The 14349-nt window shown below is 39.1% G+C and overlaps 1 protein-coding gene across 1 annotated transcript; it reads left to right on the top strand.

The window, feature by feature from the left end:
- Positions 1-132: 132 nt before the first annotated feature.
- sdcbp2 (syndecan binding protein (syntenin) 2) lies at positions 133-13394 on the top strand. The gene is made up of 9 exons (XM_077512740.1): positions 133-302; positions 3765-3816; positions 5409-5517; positions 6646-6746; positions 9124-9288; positions 9485-9660; positions 10067-10238; positions 10350-10441; positions 11615-13394. The coding sequence occupies exons 2-9, from the start codon at positions 3766-3768 to the stop codon at positions 11667-11669; spliced, it is 921 nt and encodes a 306-aa protein (XP_077368866.1). The 5' UTR covers positions 133-302; position 3765; the 3' UTR covers positions 11670-13394.
- The last annotated feature ends 955 nt before the right edge of the window (positions 13395-14349 follow it).

The following is a 14349-nucleotide window of genomic DNA, read 5'->3' on the forward strand; positions in this document are numbered from 1 at the left end:
CTTCTTCTGGTCGTTTATTTTTATTTTTTTCTTGTTTTCCTGAAGTATTAAAAAACAAAATGCACCCCCCCGAATACCATTGAAGGATAGCGAAAATGTGGAAAAGTCATGTGACACGCACTGTGTGGGCGGGGCTTCTGATCTTACGTCACTTTCCAGAATCCCCCTTCAAGTCGTCAACGACGGGACAAGAGACCCAGAGCAACGATATACTGTATTTACAGTCCTGTCGACGCCTCTGTCCGAGACTCTGTATATTTTTTCCTAAAAAACAAGTCGACTTCCAAGTCAATCCATTACAGGTGAGTCTGTTTGGTTTTAAGTTCGATGATGTGAAGCGCTACCTGACATCCACCCTGGCTTCTTTTAGCTAACGGTAAATGCTAGCTGCTGTGTTTGTGCGTCACTATTTAGACAAAGAAAGACATGCAATTGTTGTAGCCAAACGGACGGTCTTTTACCACTACTACGTTACAATATGTCGTCTAACGAATGTGCCTTGAAAAACTGGAACTCCTAATCGTTTGGTAATTTACAGCAGAATGATGCCGTAACGTGTTATCATATGACGATGACTCTTTCTTCCGGATGACGTAACTGAAACCTTCGTTTAAAAAAAACAAAAACAAAAAAACTTACGCATGTTGTCATTTGGGTGGCTTAATATTGGAGCCATGTATGCAGTATTACTTGATATTAACCGACAGACTTCCTCTTTGGATTTCGCGTTATGTATCACAGCAAGGCTGGCTGCTCTTGTTTACCGAATCTCTGACAGAAAGTCTTATGCATATTAATTAAAGTGTGAAATAGTTTGTAACAATGCATGACTGACCCTGTGAGGGGACAGTTTTAACAGGGTTGGGTTGTTTTTGAGAATCAGTCACAACTTCCGTGCCCATTTCTACCCCCCCCCCCCCCCCCGTTTTCCCAGCCAAGCTCTAAAAAGAAGGCCTCAGTTTTGTAACGACCCACAGTATGTTTGGGTTTACTGACGTTAATCCTCTTTTGCCCTTTTTCTTATTGTGAAACAACCATGCCAAAACTTTCTGTCACTAGTTTTAAAGTTGTTATCCCGCCACCCCCCTGTGATTTCTGTAGAGCCAAAAGTTACCGAAGGTTTGCTTCTGAGATGAATCAGGTTTAGAGCTATGTTCTCCTTTACTATACACGGTGCAACAATCGAGCAAAAATGTTGTTGTGCATGTTAGTTCCTGGATCAAATGCACTCCAGAGCTGTGAACAGCGCTCGGACTGCAGCCTCCCAACTCCTGCATTAAACGCTTGCAAATACTCGCCTGCAAATAGTTAAAGGAACAAAAAGTATCTAAAGAAAAAAAGCCTTTGCCAGTTGGCTATCAGCCATTAAAGTAACCACATCTACCTTCGTTGTGCATTCTGATCCGTGAGTATAGCGGGATAAAAGTAAAAAGGTGTACACATGTTTAAAAATCCTCTTGGTATATTTAATTACATTAACATTGCAGGTTCTATACTGTGGTCATTATCCGTGACCAAGACAGACAAACGTCTAATCTCATGCAGGGTAGTTGGTGTTGTGACGAAATGCAAATCAAAACTTAATGTGAGGCAGTTCCACATTCCATTCCAATTGTAGCACAGGAGTTTCAATTCTCTGTTGACCAATCAACGGACAACAGTGTGTCTAGCGCTACCATAACTATGTTTTTGCACAAATAAAGGCATCCCTCAAGTGAGAACAATAAATGATACTTGTACTAGTAGTGAAGTATGACCATATAATGACGATCACAAATTCAAGGACTTCTGTTAATACTCATAATGGCAATAATAATCAGCATAACTATGCATTTGTGTTGTATATTTTATTTACATTAGTGTACACAAAGGTTGGTGGTCATTTTGAAGCGTTCAGTTATTATTTTGTAATACAAGGACTACCGGAGTATACGGTATATACTATTATACTCATTATGTCATCATAAAAGACAAGCAGCCAAAATGCAAAATGCATTTCCTCCAGCTCCATGCGGCTTCCCGTATGTTGCTGGTGCACTCGGTCGTAATGGAGGTGGATTTAAAGTGAGCAAACATAACATGGCTCGTGGAAAGTAAACAGTGAGCTGTCTTCAAAATGGGCCTCTGTGTCGATCAGTACAATAGTGTAGTGTGGGAGAGGACAAAAAGTGAGTGGTGTTTATGAGTTCTACATCTCAGACAGACACTGTTTTGATTGTGGTCAAAATGATGCTCTTCTTTTAGGGACTCAATGCTTTTATGATTTATTAGGTCTCAGAAGTCATTCAGGAGGTCGTAAGGGTATAAATATGACATATCTGTAGGGATATTTGCACTCAGGGTGGACGGATGGTTAACCCATTCACTCCCAGCCATTTTCCAAGAGGCTGTTCTAGATTTTTATTTGTTGGGGATTGCAAAATAGTTTTGGAAATGGTGATGATCCAGTTCAGGTGTCAAAACTTTAACATACTCTGAACTCCTGTTTTCATGTAATTTTTCCATTGAGCTGATTTATTCTGCCTGAAAGAGTTGTCGTAGTGCGGGTCTGCATGCATGTAGGTCTTAGCTGACGTCATTGTTGTTTTTCAGGTCACTAACTAGTTGAGTATGATGGAAACACCAACACCTCTCAAGGCATTTACAGGTGTTAAAAGTTCTTGAAGGAATTCAACTATTTTCAGATTACACAAGTCCAGTTGGACAAAAACACTGATCAGCTTTTAAAGCATTTATTCTTTTAGATGTGTCGATCGGAAAAAATGCTGCATGGTTACATAAGTTAACATACATGTTTGACATGCAAATATTCATGCCAGTGACTGAGTATGAAAAAGTGATAAATTAATTTAGGAAAGAAAATGTGGGCAGAAATTGTGTTAATACCGCCATTCCTTCTCTGTCACTGAAGATATTTGTTTTATTCTTGCTTGTTAACTTGCTGCACGACATGCCTCTGCCTGCCCCGTTGTACTGCATGTAATGTCAGTCAGCTGACTGTTGGCTTTCATTTCCTCTTTTCTACACGTCAGTGTATTTTTTAATTTATTTTTTTTAATGCTGCGTGGTTGTCCTGTCTTTATTATTTTCTCTGTTCTCCATACACTGACATTTTGACAGAGTTAAAATAGTGTAATGTTGTTCTTTCTTAAGCAACACATATACAAAGTGAAGTGTTTAAATACACAATATTCAAATGAAGTTCTAGCCACTTTAGGTAACACAACAGCTGACGTGATTCACTCTGACGTGTACATGAAGTACGTAGATGTTCGCAGACTGATACTGGAATAATTTATTCACGATAAAGGATATATATCTTGGACTAACGTCATATTTATAGCTACAGATCAGCAGATTGCCACTCCATTAGTTTATGTAATGCTGCACTTTGACTTAGGTAATATAACTATATTGCTTGCAACACAGTTGAATTATTATTTTTCCCAGTACAGGTGATTACACAATGATCATGTCCTTCGCTATCAAATCTTATTTAAAATAGATTATCCTACTCGATTATTCAGTTGAATAATCAAATATTTTAAGTGCGCAACCCCACGTATTTAGTCATCAGACAGCAACTGTCGGTAGCCGTTTGATGTTTGCGTTTGTTACTGTACCTTGAGAGATAACACTGCACTGTCATAGTATCATTACTTTTTTCCTACCCTTATCTTATTAACATCAAAGAGCCATTTTAAATGTTTGCTTGTGTTGCTCCATTGTTTTGTGTGTCACCTGTCTTGTGTTTTCCCTTACAGGATGTCTCTCTATCCATCCCTCGAGGACCTAAAGGTCGACAAGGTGATGAAGGTAAGCTTTGCAGCCTCATCTTTCCTTGGTATGTGTGCGTGTCTTTGATCGGAGTAAAAAGTGTGACAAAGTGTTGCACTGAATATTTTTGATTTTATTATGGGACTGAAGGCGGTTCTAGCAAATGGGAAATGGGTCAATGTCATGCTTGATACTTGCAATGCTAATGTGAATCTTCTGGTGCAGACATGAGCCAATAATACACACTCAAGCCTCTTCAATAATGTACAACTTGTTTTGTACTTTTAAGAGGTCCTCATAGTGGTCCTCCTATCTGACCACAGCTGCGCGCTCACTCCGCATCTCTCTGCACATTGCACTGAGGCTAATTGACCCATAATTGTACTGCATATAGCCTCACTGTCTGATAACAATCATGTGATGATTTAGACTTTTTAATCTAACACGACCTCCATGAACTCTTTAGCTACACAGTGTTGATAGGAGAGCACCTCTTGTATCAACAATGTAGCTAGCTAAACAGTCAGTTTCTTATGTTCAGTGGTTATTAGGGGCGTTAAAAAAAATCGATTCGGCGATATATCGCGATACTAGGGGTGTGAATTGCCTAGTACCTGACGATTCGATTCGTATCACAATTCACAGGTCACGATTCGATTCGATACCGATTAATCCCGATACGAATTTATAAGTCGATTCTTGCGATTTTTTTCATTCAAATTTAGAAAATACTAATCAGTAAGCTTGTACAGTGTAAGATTTATATGAAAATGTATTATTTATTTATCTGAAATTTCAGTCTTATAGAGGTTGTAATCTGTTTCATGTTTAAAAAGCATTAAAATAAAAATATTAAGGCTTAATGTTCCGTTCATATAACATTCTTCCATGCTCAAGGTGTGAATCCTAAAAAAAAAAAAAAAAAAAAAAAAAAAAAAAAAAAAAAAATCGATTCTGCCGATTATTGAATCGATTCGAGAATCGCGCGATGTAGTATCGCGATATATCGCCGAATCGATTTTTTTTTTAACACCCCTACGCGATACTACATCGCGCGATTCTCGAATCGATTCAATAATCGGCAGAATCGATGTTTTTTTTTTTTTTTTTTTTTTTTTTTTTTAGGATTCACACCTTGAGCATGGAAGAATGTTATATGAACGGAACATTAAGCCTTACTATTTTATTTTAATGCTGTTCAAACATGAAACAGATTACAACCTCTATAAGACTGAAATTTCAGATAAATAAATAATACATTTTCATATAAATCTTACACTCTACAAGCTTACTGATTAGTATTTTCTAAATTTGAATGAAAAAAAATCACAACAATCGACTTAGAAATTCGTATCGGGATTAATCGGTATCGAATCGAATCGTGACCTGTGAATCGTGATACGAATCGAATCGTCAGGTACTAGGCAATTCACACCCCTACTATAGTGTGCTGCATGTTACTAATGTGTCATACAGACATTGACAAATTGCATTGTCCCCAGTTTACTTAGTTTTCTAAATGGCAAAGACGTGTGACCGTTGTCATTCCATCCCTAATTGGACAGCAACAAGATCAAATCAAAGATCAACAGGATTCCATAACCTGACTGCTCACTCTGCTTACCACTCAGGCCCAGGCCCAGTTTGCCCACACCAACACCAACACCAACGCTGCCATGCCAGCCATCACTGAGGGAGGAGACCAGCCGCAGCCTATCGCCGCTCAGATGCCTTCATCCTGTAAGTTTCAGATTTTTTTTTTTTTTTTTCATTGGGTGTAAAAATAATGAAATATTGATTGAAGGTTCTTACAAAGGTCAACATGTTGCTCATCTCTCAATGTGTGCATTGGTGGAGAAACATTAACTTCCGTAACCTGCTCTTCCACTGGTTCCACTCTTTCGCTTCAGTCATGTGGTCATTGGTTCCTTTGTTGTTAACCCCTGCTAGCTTGTGAGTCACCATGGAGACGGGCTCTGGCTGTTGTGTTGTGCTGGGCTGGGGCAGGATTGACTAGAGAGAAAGAGAGAGAGAGGGAAGGGAGGCAGAGATTTGAGAGGAAGGGATGGATGAAGAGGCTTGCTGGGGGTGTGCGAGGGACTTGTGGTAAGTTCAGGTGGGGCTGGTGAAGAGGAACTCAAAAAGGAACCTAAAGCGGAACACTAAGACTGACATCAGCCATGGTCAGACTCAGACGTGATAATATCGAAGAGCACAGTCGCTCTATTGTTTGTGTATAGGAAGAAGGAGATGCTCAGAAGAATTTCAGAGGGCTGTTGGTTGTGTAAAAAAAAAAACACCAAACCAAAATTTATATGCACACCTGATTTCGACGAGGAGAGAACAAGCTGACTCGTAAGCACAAATGAAGACCTTTATTTTAGGCCAGTGTGGGAGTTGAGGCTGAATCATCGGCATTTCTTCAGCAATTGCAATGTCAGATTTGGCCAGGATCTTCCCTTCCCTGTTTAATGTGATTCATGTGACAAAAACATACTTGACCTGAATCTAACTTGAATCACCTGTGATGTCACAATGAGCAGGAACCACTCACTGATCGAATGCTATAGCATGCAGAAGATTTGGTTCAAGAAAACACAGACTATGAAGGTCCAATAGAGGGTGATGTGTTGCTCAGTTTGACACAGTTCAGACTGGTTGTATAGGGAGACAAAGTTCTGTAACATTATAGTACATAAAGAAATTATGCAATTTTAAGGTGCAAATGCACCCAATCATTGAAAGTTACATTTCTGACTGACAAAATTTAATAATCAAAATGACCTTTAGTTTTTCTGTGAGACACAGTTCTATTGGTTTTCCTTTGGAACATTTGACCAAACTGCATATTTGTTGTAATCTTTGCAGCCTTGTACCCAAATCTGGAGGAGCTGGGAGAGTACATGGGCCTGAGCCTCAACAGCGATGAGGTGCAGAGGAACTTGGCCTTGTTGCCTGCGCCCAACAATGTAAGTGTCAGCCATGTTTTGCTTGTATCCAAACTCAAGTAAAAATTAAGGACAATCTTACTTAACTAATTTGCTCCCATGTATAAAAATGTTCTATTTTAAATCTTACCATGGTCCCAAAAACGTATGTATGTTTTTTTATTTTTTTATTTTATTTTTTTATTTTTGTAATGTTTTTTTTTAATGCTAGAGCATACAGAAGGCTTAAAGCAACGGTAGTTATTACAAAAAACGGGCAGCAGGTGGCAGCAGAGTATAATAGCTCAACCAGGGCCATGTTGCAACAAGGTCTTTTTGACAATGTTTTCACCAGGAATCTGAATATAGATGAAACTTAGCTAAATTCTAATGCTAATTGCTGCAAAATGGAAACCGATAGAAATATTTTTTTTCCCTGATGAAAGAAGAGACTCGAATCTTTCTTTTGGCAGTTTTCATGTTTTTATATCAACAGTACACAATAATCTGTGGGCCTTGCAAAATTTGTCAAAATGCAGTAAAACAAAACAGCTGGGAGCGAAGGGACTTGCTTCAGTGAAAATGGTTGGGAGTGAATGAGTTAACATGGATAAACACATGCACGCCAGTATGGCAGCTCGTTTTCACGTCAACATTGTTTGTGGAGCCTGAATTAAAAAATAAAACAAATCAGGAGGAATGTAGAATGTTTTATGCATTGGACATTTTATAAAACATGGTGAATGAAGTTGCAACATAAAATTTGGGACATAATTGTAACACCGGCAAACAAGCTCATCAAAGTATTTGCCTTGGGCATGTGTGAGTACATGATAGTTAAAAGTTAAACAAAGTAACATTTACAGTGCTACTAAATCAAAGAGAATACATTTACAGTGTCCAGCTGAGTGACAGTACTCAGCTCAGTGTTACATTTTACAGGGAACTGTTTTTCACAGAAACAGTAAGGCCATCAGTTCCTTTCAAACTTTTAGACCCCTCTTGTATTTTCAGACTCAAAAACATCATCCGAGCCAGGAAGGAAAAAGATTTATGAGCTGCTTGTTTATCACAGAAAAACATGATTATTCTGTTCCCTGGAGACTTACCACAGGCATGGAGCAGTGTGGGAGGATGTGTTGCCTTCAGTCTTGTGTGTGTTTCTCCTTTATGCGTGTTGCTTTCACATCACCCTCGCACCATCTGTGCTCTCTGACATTGGTCATATTTTTACCTGAGCGATAATATTCTTGTTTTTTTGTAATATCTTAATACACAAAGTTCTGTTGCATTCTGGATCTCATCAACTGATGTAGGCGGATATCAAACTGAATGCTGCCACACTCAACACCTTCGTGTGATCCTACATCTTTTTGACGATGTGCTTAATTAGTAGGGATGTAGTGATATCCAAATATCAGGACACGATATTGTTACAATATGAACCTCACGATATGATAATTATCACGATATTGTGGGGAGGTTGGCGATACAAAAAATGGTCATCATATTGTAAAAAAAAAAGAGTTCATACCAAAAAAAACACAATATTGTGTTTTTGTACATAACAGCAATGCAAACAACCTACAATCTCGAATAAGACTTCATATTGAGGCACTTAATTGCTAATGCACGCACATATTGAGTCGCTCCACATATTGACTCTGTTCACAAACATATTTCGTTCCCCTTCATCTGACCAATAGCGTGGATTTTAAACATAGAAGGGCTAAAACAACTCTAATGAAAATTAAACTGCACTCAAAAAACAAAAAAAAACTAGCCACCAGAGGGTGCTAGAACTGCACAAATGGAAATCAACCAGACTTTTTAAAAACGTGCTGCTTTTCATATCGTGACATGACGACGACGATACATTGTGTCAATTTTAATATCGCAAATCAGGATATTGCCGGTATCGTTACATCCCTATTAATTAGGGCTGGGTAAACCATCAAAATTTAATCGTGATTTCAACATTGGCTTCTCACCATAAGACTATTATGTTCAAAAGAAGAAGAAAAACTATTAGCGTGCCAAGTACTGTAAAACTAATCACACTACCAAAAGAATTCCACACATTGTACACCTTAAATACAAGACATACTTTGTTTTTGAAACATCACCAGTGCTCATGCTAGCAGTCAATGTAAAATCCATTGACATGCTAATAGAAAACATACATGTACAATCTGTTCAACATATATGTTTTTTTCAAGTTGAGGTTTGGTAGTTGAATAAATGAGTTTTGACATCAATTGGATTAATTAGGTGTTGTCACTACCAATCAAAAGAATTGTGATTTTCATTTTTTTTTTCCATCATCGCCCAGCCCCGTGCTGAACTTAAGTGTCAAAAATGGTCTGTGTAATCCTTGCTCTCCGGTAACCCACTTTCTCCCCCCCTCCCCCCCCCGCAGCAAGTGGCAGTGCCCTCCTACTCTGGCGTCGGGGGAATGGTGTGTCCTGTGACGGGCTCGGACATCGGCATCAGGAGGGCCGAGGTTCGCCAAGGTTTGCGGGAAATTATTCTGTGCAAGGACCAGGATGGGAAGGTTGGACTCCGCCTCAGGGCAATTGACAACGTGAGTCAGCATTGTAACCTCTTTGATGTTGCGTTGGGTTACAGGCAATATGGTTTATTTCGTCGCCGACCAACTTTTGTTCGAGGAGCAGAGGAGGCATTTGTACAAATTCACACAAGCTGCCTGCTCTTGTCTCCCTGCGGTCTCTAGTTTCCTCCATCTTATTTACATTTGCACTGTTGTATCTCCATCTTAGGGAGTGTTTATCCAGCTGGTGCAGGCCAACTCCCCTGCCGCCTTGGCTGGGCTGCGCTTCGGGGACCAGGTTCTTCAGGTTAACGGCCAGAACTGTGCCGGCTGGAGTGTGGATAAGGCCCACAAGGCCCTGAAGGCCGCGGCAGAGACCCGCATTGAGCTTGTTGTACGGGACAGGTGAGAACGGCTTGTACAAAGTGGGACTTTTATCATTTATTTATTTAAATTTATTCTTTAGAAACATTGGATTTGTCTTGGCAGTATTTGGCCCAGTATAAACATTTTGACTGTTTATGGTAATTAATGCATTTAGAAATCTACTACATTTAAATCATACACTGTAAAAAAACAGAAATATTTACTAATAAAAAAAATTAAAATAAAATAAAAAACTAGTAAAGTTTAATAACTCATAAATTCTAAGTACCGGTAACTTTTACAATGAGAGTTTGGAGTACATTTTACCAGTTTATTAAAAAACAAACTGGAACAAAAAAGGATTTCTTACAGATGTCTTTATTTATACTTTGGCTCCCTCTGCTGGCTGGTTGAAACCGGGTGTGTTTCTTCTTCCTCCCGCTAGGCCATTTCAGCGCACTGTCACCATGCAAAAAGACAGCTCAGGCCACGTGGGCTTCATCTACAAGTCTGGCAAAATCACATCATTGGTCAAGGACGGCTCTGCAGCACGCAACGGCCTGCTGACCGAGCATTACATCTGTGAGGTCAACGGGCAGAATGTTATTGGACTCAAGGTGGGTTGCACAATTACGTTCGCCAGAAAAAAAAGTGTTCCATTTAGTCTCTGGAAAAGGGATAATGTGCATTTTTAAATGAAAAACCTTCCGCATGTGTGATGTTTGCAGGATTCCCAGATTAAGGATATTCTCAACACATCCCCAACCGCCATGACCATCACCATCATGCCCAAGTTCATCTATGAACACATGATAAAGAGGTAAGATTTAAAATTTTTATTTCACTCTTTAGCAAAAAAAAAAAAAAAATGAAAGGAGACAGAAGTAAAATGTGTAATAACTTCCCTGATCAACACAAAATGTATGATAGCAAGAATTGCAACTGCAGGATTACGCACAAGGCCCATAAAACACTCCTATTTTCAAATTGAGTTTTTGCTTGTCGTGCATATTTTGTTATTTTGTGTTTGCAGGCACGTTTTTAAGTATGATTTTGTGTCCACTTTTTATAACATTTCTGAGGAATGACATTGTTAAAAATGCCAAAAAGTTGCTGGACAATTGAAAGCAAAACAACAAACATGAAAACATGATTTTGGTGATGAGTTGATGACCTCCCTTGAGACAAAATGCGAAAAAGTGGTTGCTTGTCTCATGTCTCATGAGCAGCCTTTTGTTTATTTAAAGGGACAGCAACATGAAAAATCCACTTTTTGGAGCTTTTAGCCATGTTAAAATACTAATTTCTCACCAAAAAGATGACGGCAGTGGTGTTTTCCTCCATTCGCCCCTTTCTGAAGCATTCTAAGTTATTCTGCTCTCCAACCAGCCCCTCTCAACCTGAGAAAACGAGCGAGTGCTCACTTTATGATGTCATAATGTGCGGATCCAGCCCTGCACCACCTCTGTGGACGAAACGCACGCCCACTTTCTCTGAGACCTCCATGGGATAGTGACAAAAGTCGCCTTTATCAGGCAACATTCCATCCAAATGAATTCAAAGTAATCAATTATCCTTCACAATTGTCTGTCTTAAAATCTGGCTGACACTTGTGTAAACTACATGTAAAATATTTGCACTTTTGAACCTAACTGAATGAATAGTATAGTGGTTAGTGTGCTTGCTCTGTAAGCAGCAAGTCACTGGTTCAAAACCAGCCAAGGTTTATTTGTTTTTTCCTCCTCCTTTCCTCTCGTCATCTCATTCCACCCCTCATTATTAGAAAAAAGAAAGAAAGTTAAAGCTAAACATAAAGCAGCTTCCTGATTAATAAACTTGGCTTAATCAGTAAAATCGCTTAATTGGCCAATCCTTTCCATCAGTGATGCAGTGGTGGTTGTTACTAAATACAAAGCACATTGAAGACAAATTTGCCCATTCTTCCCACATTTACAGAGTAAGCAGTCATTTATTTATTTTTTTTGTCCTCCAGGATGTCCAGCAGCCTGCTGAAGTCGGCCATGGATCACTCCATCCCTGAGGTGTGAAGGTCACCAGCGGGACACCAACATGTCCGCCTCGTCTCTTTTCAGCCCTCTTTCGTCTGTCTCTTGCTGCCTCCTGTATCATCAACGCCTTCATTTATCATCATAATATCAAAATGCCTTGGTTATGTCTTTCAGTAATTGTTATGGTCATTATATTTCAAATGTTTTGTTTACAATTTTCTCTTCCTGTGCTGACACAGAGTAGTTATTTTAAAAAAGCATTTTTTTCTATAGTATAATTGCAGTCCAAAACGAGATGCGCATTATTTTGACGGTCCGAGATGTTTTTGTTTTTTTTCCCCCCCTCCAATTTCCAGAGCTTCCTCCTTGCGATGGAGACCATCGTTCATTTCGTTCACCTTGTCGTCCAAGATGCTGTAACAGTCAGCCGCCTGAGCCCCACCGACCGTGCGCACCCGCGATCTGTGCTTTGTCCAACGTGTAGGCGTTCCTTATTTTTCCAGTACAGCTCGTAGATTTTAGTCTTATGTTATTTTTTAAGATTATATTTTATCTGGGGGCGGGGTTAGTGTTGCTGCTGACTGTGCTTGCATGGACAGTAAGTTGATATGAGCCAGATTTTGCCATATATTTGATGCGATCTTGACCTGGTTAAAAAAAAAAAAAAAAAAAAAAAAAAAAAAGATCAAATTGGGAGCAAACAGTAATTGCATTACTCGAAAGGAAACAAAAAATATGGCGGACTTCTTAGAGTATAGCAGATGTTGCTGAACAACTAACCTTTTTTTTATTGACATTTTCTCAAATTACTTTTGAGATAGCAGTAGCAATATATGATTACACCAGTTTATATTGATATCTACTAATAATACGTATATAGGTGCTACAAAATAGCAAGTAGAAACTCCTGCTGGATTTTTGCAATGTTCCCAATTTTGTTTGGGTTTTAGTGGCATTTGTGCTGGCATATATTCAAATGCACCATTTTGCTCAGTAGTCAGTGCTGTCCATGGGATCGCAGCCATTCAGATGTGTATGCTGCCTGGGTGAGAAAATAGTCCAAGATGATCACGGCCGCAGCTTCCATCATATTTGCGTTCATCATGCCAGTAAATTGCCCTCGGCCCACGTCCAGATCCACAAGTTGTCGGCAGAATTGTGGTGCATCATGGGATTGGCCATAAGGATAGTTTCTGTGCTCATTTGCTCTTGACGATCATTTCAAGGGGAACTGGAGTAGTATTTGTCAGGGGCCGGGTATGTGCTGGGTGGACCCACTAAGTGCACTTTCCACCACTTTTTTTTTTTTTTTTTTAAATAGAAGTTGTCTTTCCTGTTTCCATTTCAAAAGCTGTTTTGTTGTTGAAATTATTGTGTGCGTGTGGTTCCTCTTGTAAACAAAACTACCCTTGAAATGTTCCCCACAAGAAGCTGCTCAAATTAGTGCTGAAAAAAAAAATCAACCTTTTGAATTGATAGAAGGGTCCGGCACCCTTTTGCCTCTCCTGCTGTCCTTTTCCCGACTGAAGAGCACAGTGAAACCGGCAGCATGTTTTTTTTCTCTCTCTCTTTTTTTTTTAACTTCTGTCAAGTTGCTCCTTTTTGGAGGCATGTATTCTTTCTCATGTTCTGGGTATGCAAACTGATAAAAAAAAACAAAAAAAAAACAAACTTCACATTCTGTAAAAATACAAACAAAAAGTTTATATATGAATGTAACCAATATAATACTATTGTAAAACAAATAAAAAGTCTTTCTGTTCACATCCTCTCAGTAGCTGTTGTCTTTGTGCACAAATATTATCCTAGAAAAACAAAACACCACTAAAATAGTTTCAGCCCTGACCTGCTGAGCTTCTCTTTGATTTGCAAATATCAAACTAAACTATATTTCAGTCCCAAATGGACCACCTGTGTATTATTTCAAATGATCTTTCCTTGGTGTTTTCTTACTTGAAGTCCACTCATTTGCCATTAGAGGAATTTGTGACATTTTTGCCAGCACTTGCTAACCCTTCTTGTGCATTGACTGATTTTGGCACAAATCTTCCCTTATCTTAACCTGGCAACATCTATCTGGTACCTCTCCACAATAATTTTGTCGGCAAAAGGCGGGACATTCTGTACAATAATTCGAGCTGATTGGACTATGTGGCATTCTACACGTTTGTTTTAACCAATCACGGCCACGGGTGAAAATTTCATCTTCGTTCATGTCGAAAGGGGGAAAAGCACGAGCATCTTACCAGCTAGAAATTCACGAAGTGCCCCTCGCTGTTAAACATTCAACAAGGAAACGGTGAGTAATTCTGCAATAACAGAATTAATTGCAGCGTTCATTCGTCCATGTTAGATTTGTTAGTTAGCTAGCTTCGGCGTCGGCGCTGGCTTCCTGGTTTCGTCAGTTAGATATCCCGCCCCCAAACACAATGTCACTTTGTGATTGGCCGAACTCACAAATACCGCGAGAATTCATCTTGCGAGATGGTTACCCTTATCTACTGATGCTTCAGATAACCACATGAGGATTAGGGAGAATATGAAAAAAAAGTACATATTTACATCGCAAGAGTTAACTTGTATATTTTCGAGGATAAAGTCACATATTTTTTGGAAACAGCTTTGAGATTTATATTAATTTTCAAGATTCTAGTAGGAGAAACAAGAGTATGGTCGTATATTTTAGAGTAAAATAAAAAATAAAAAAAAATCCAGAGGC

Source organism: Festucalex cinctus, chromosome 2 (genome assembly GCF_051991245.1).
Source record: "Festucalex cinctus isolate MCC-2025b chromosome 2, RoL_Fcin_1.0, whole genome shotgun sequence".
NCBI classification, from domain to species: Eukaryota; Metazoa; Chordata; class Actinopteri; order Syngnathiformes; family Syngnathidae; genus Festucalex; species Festucalex cinctus.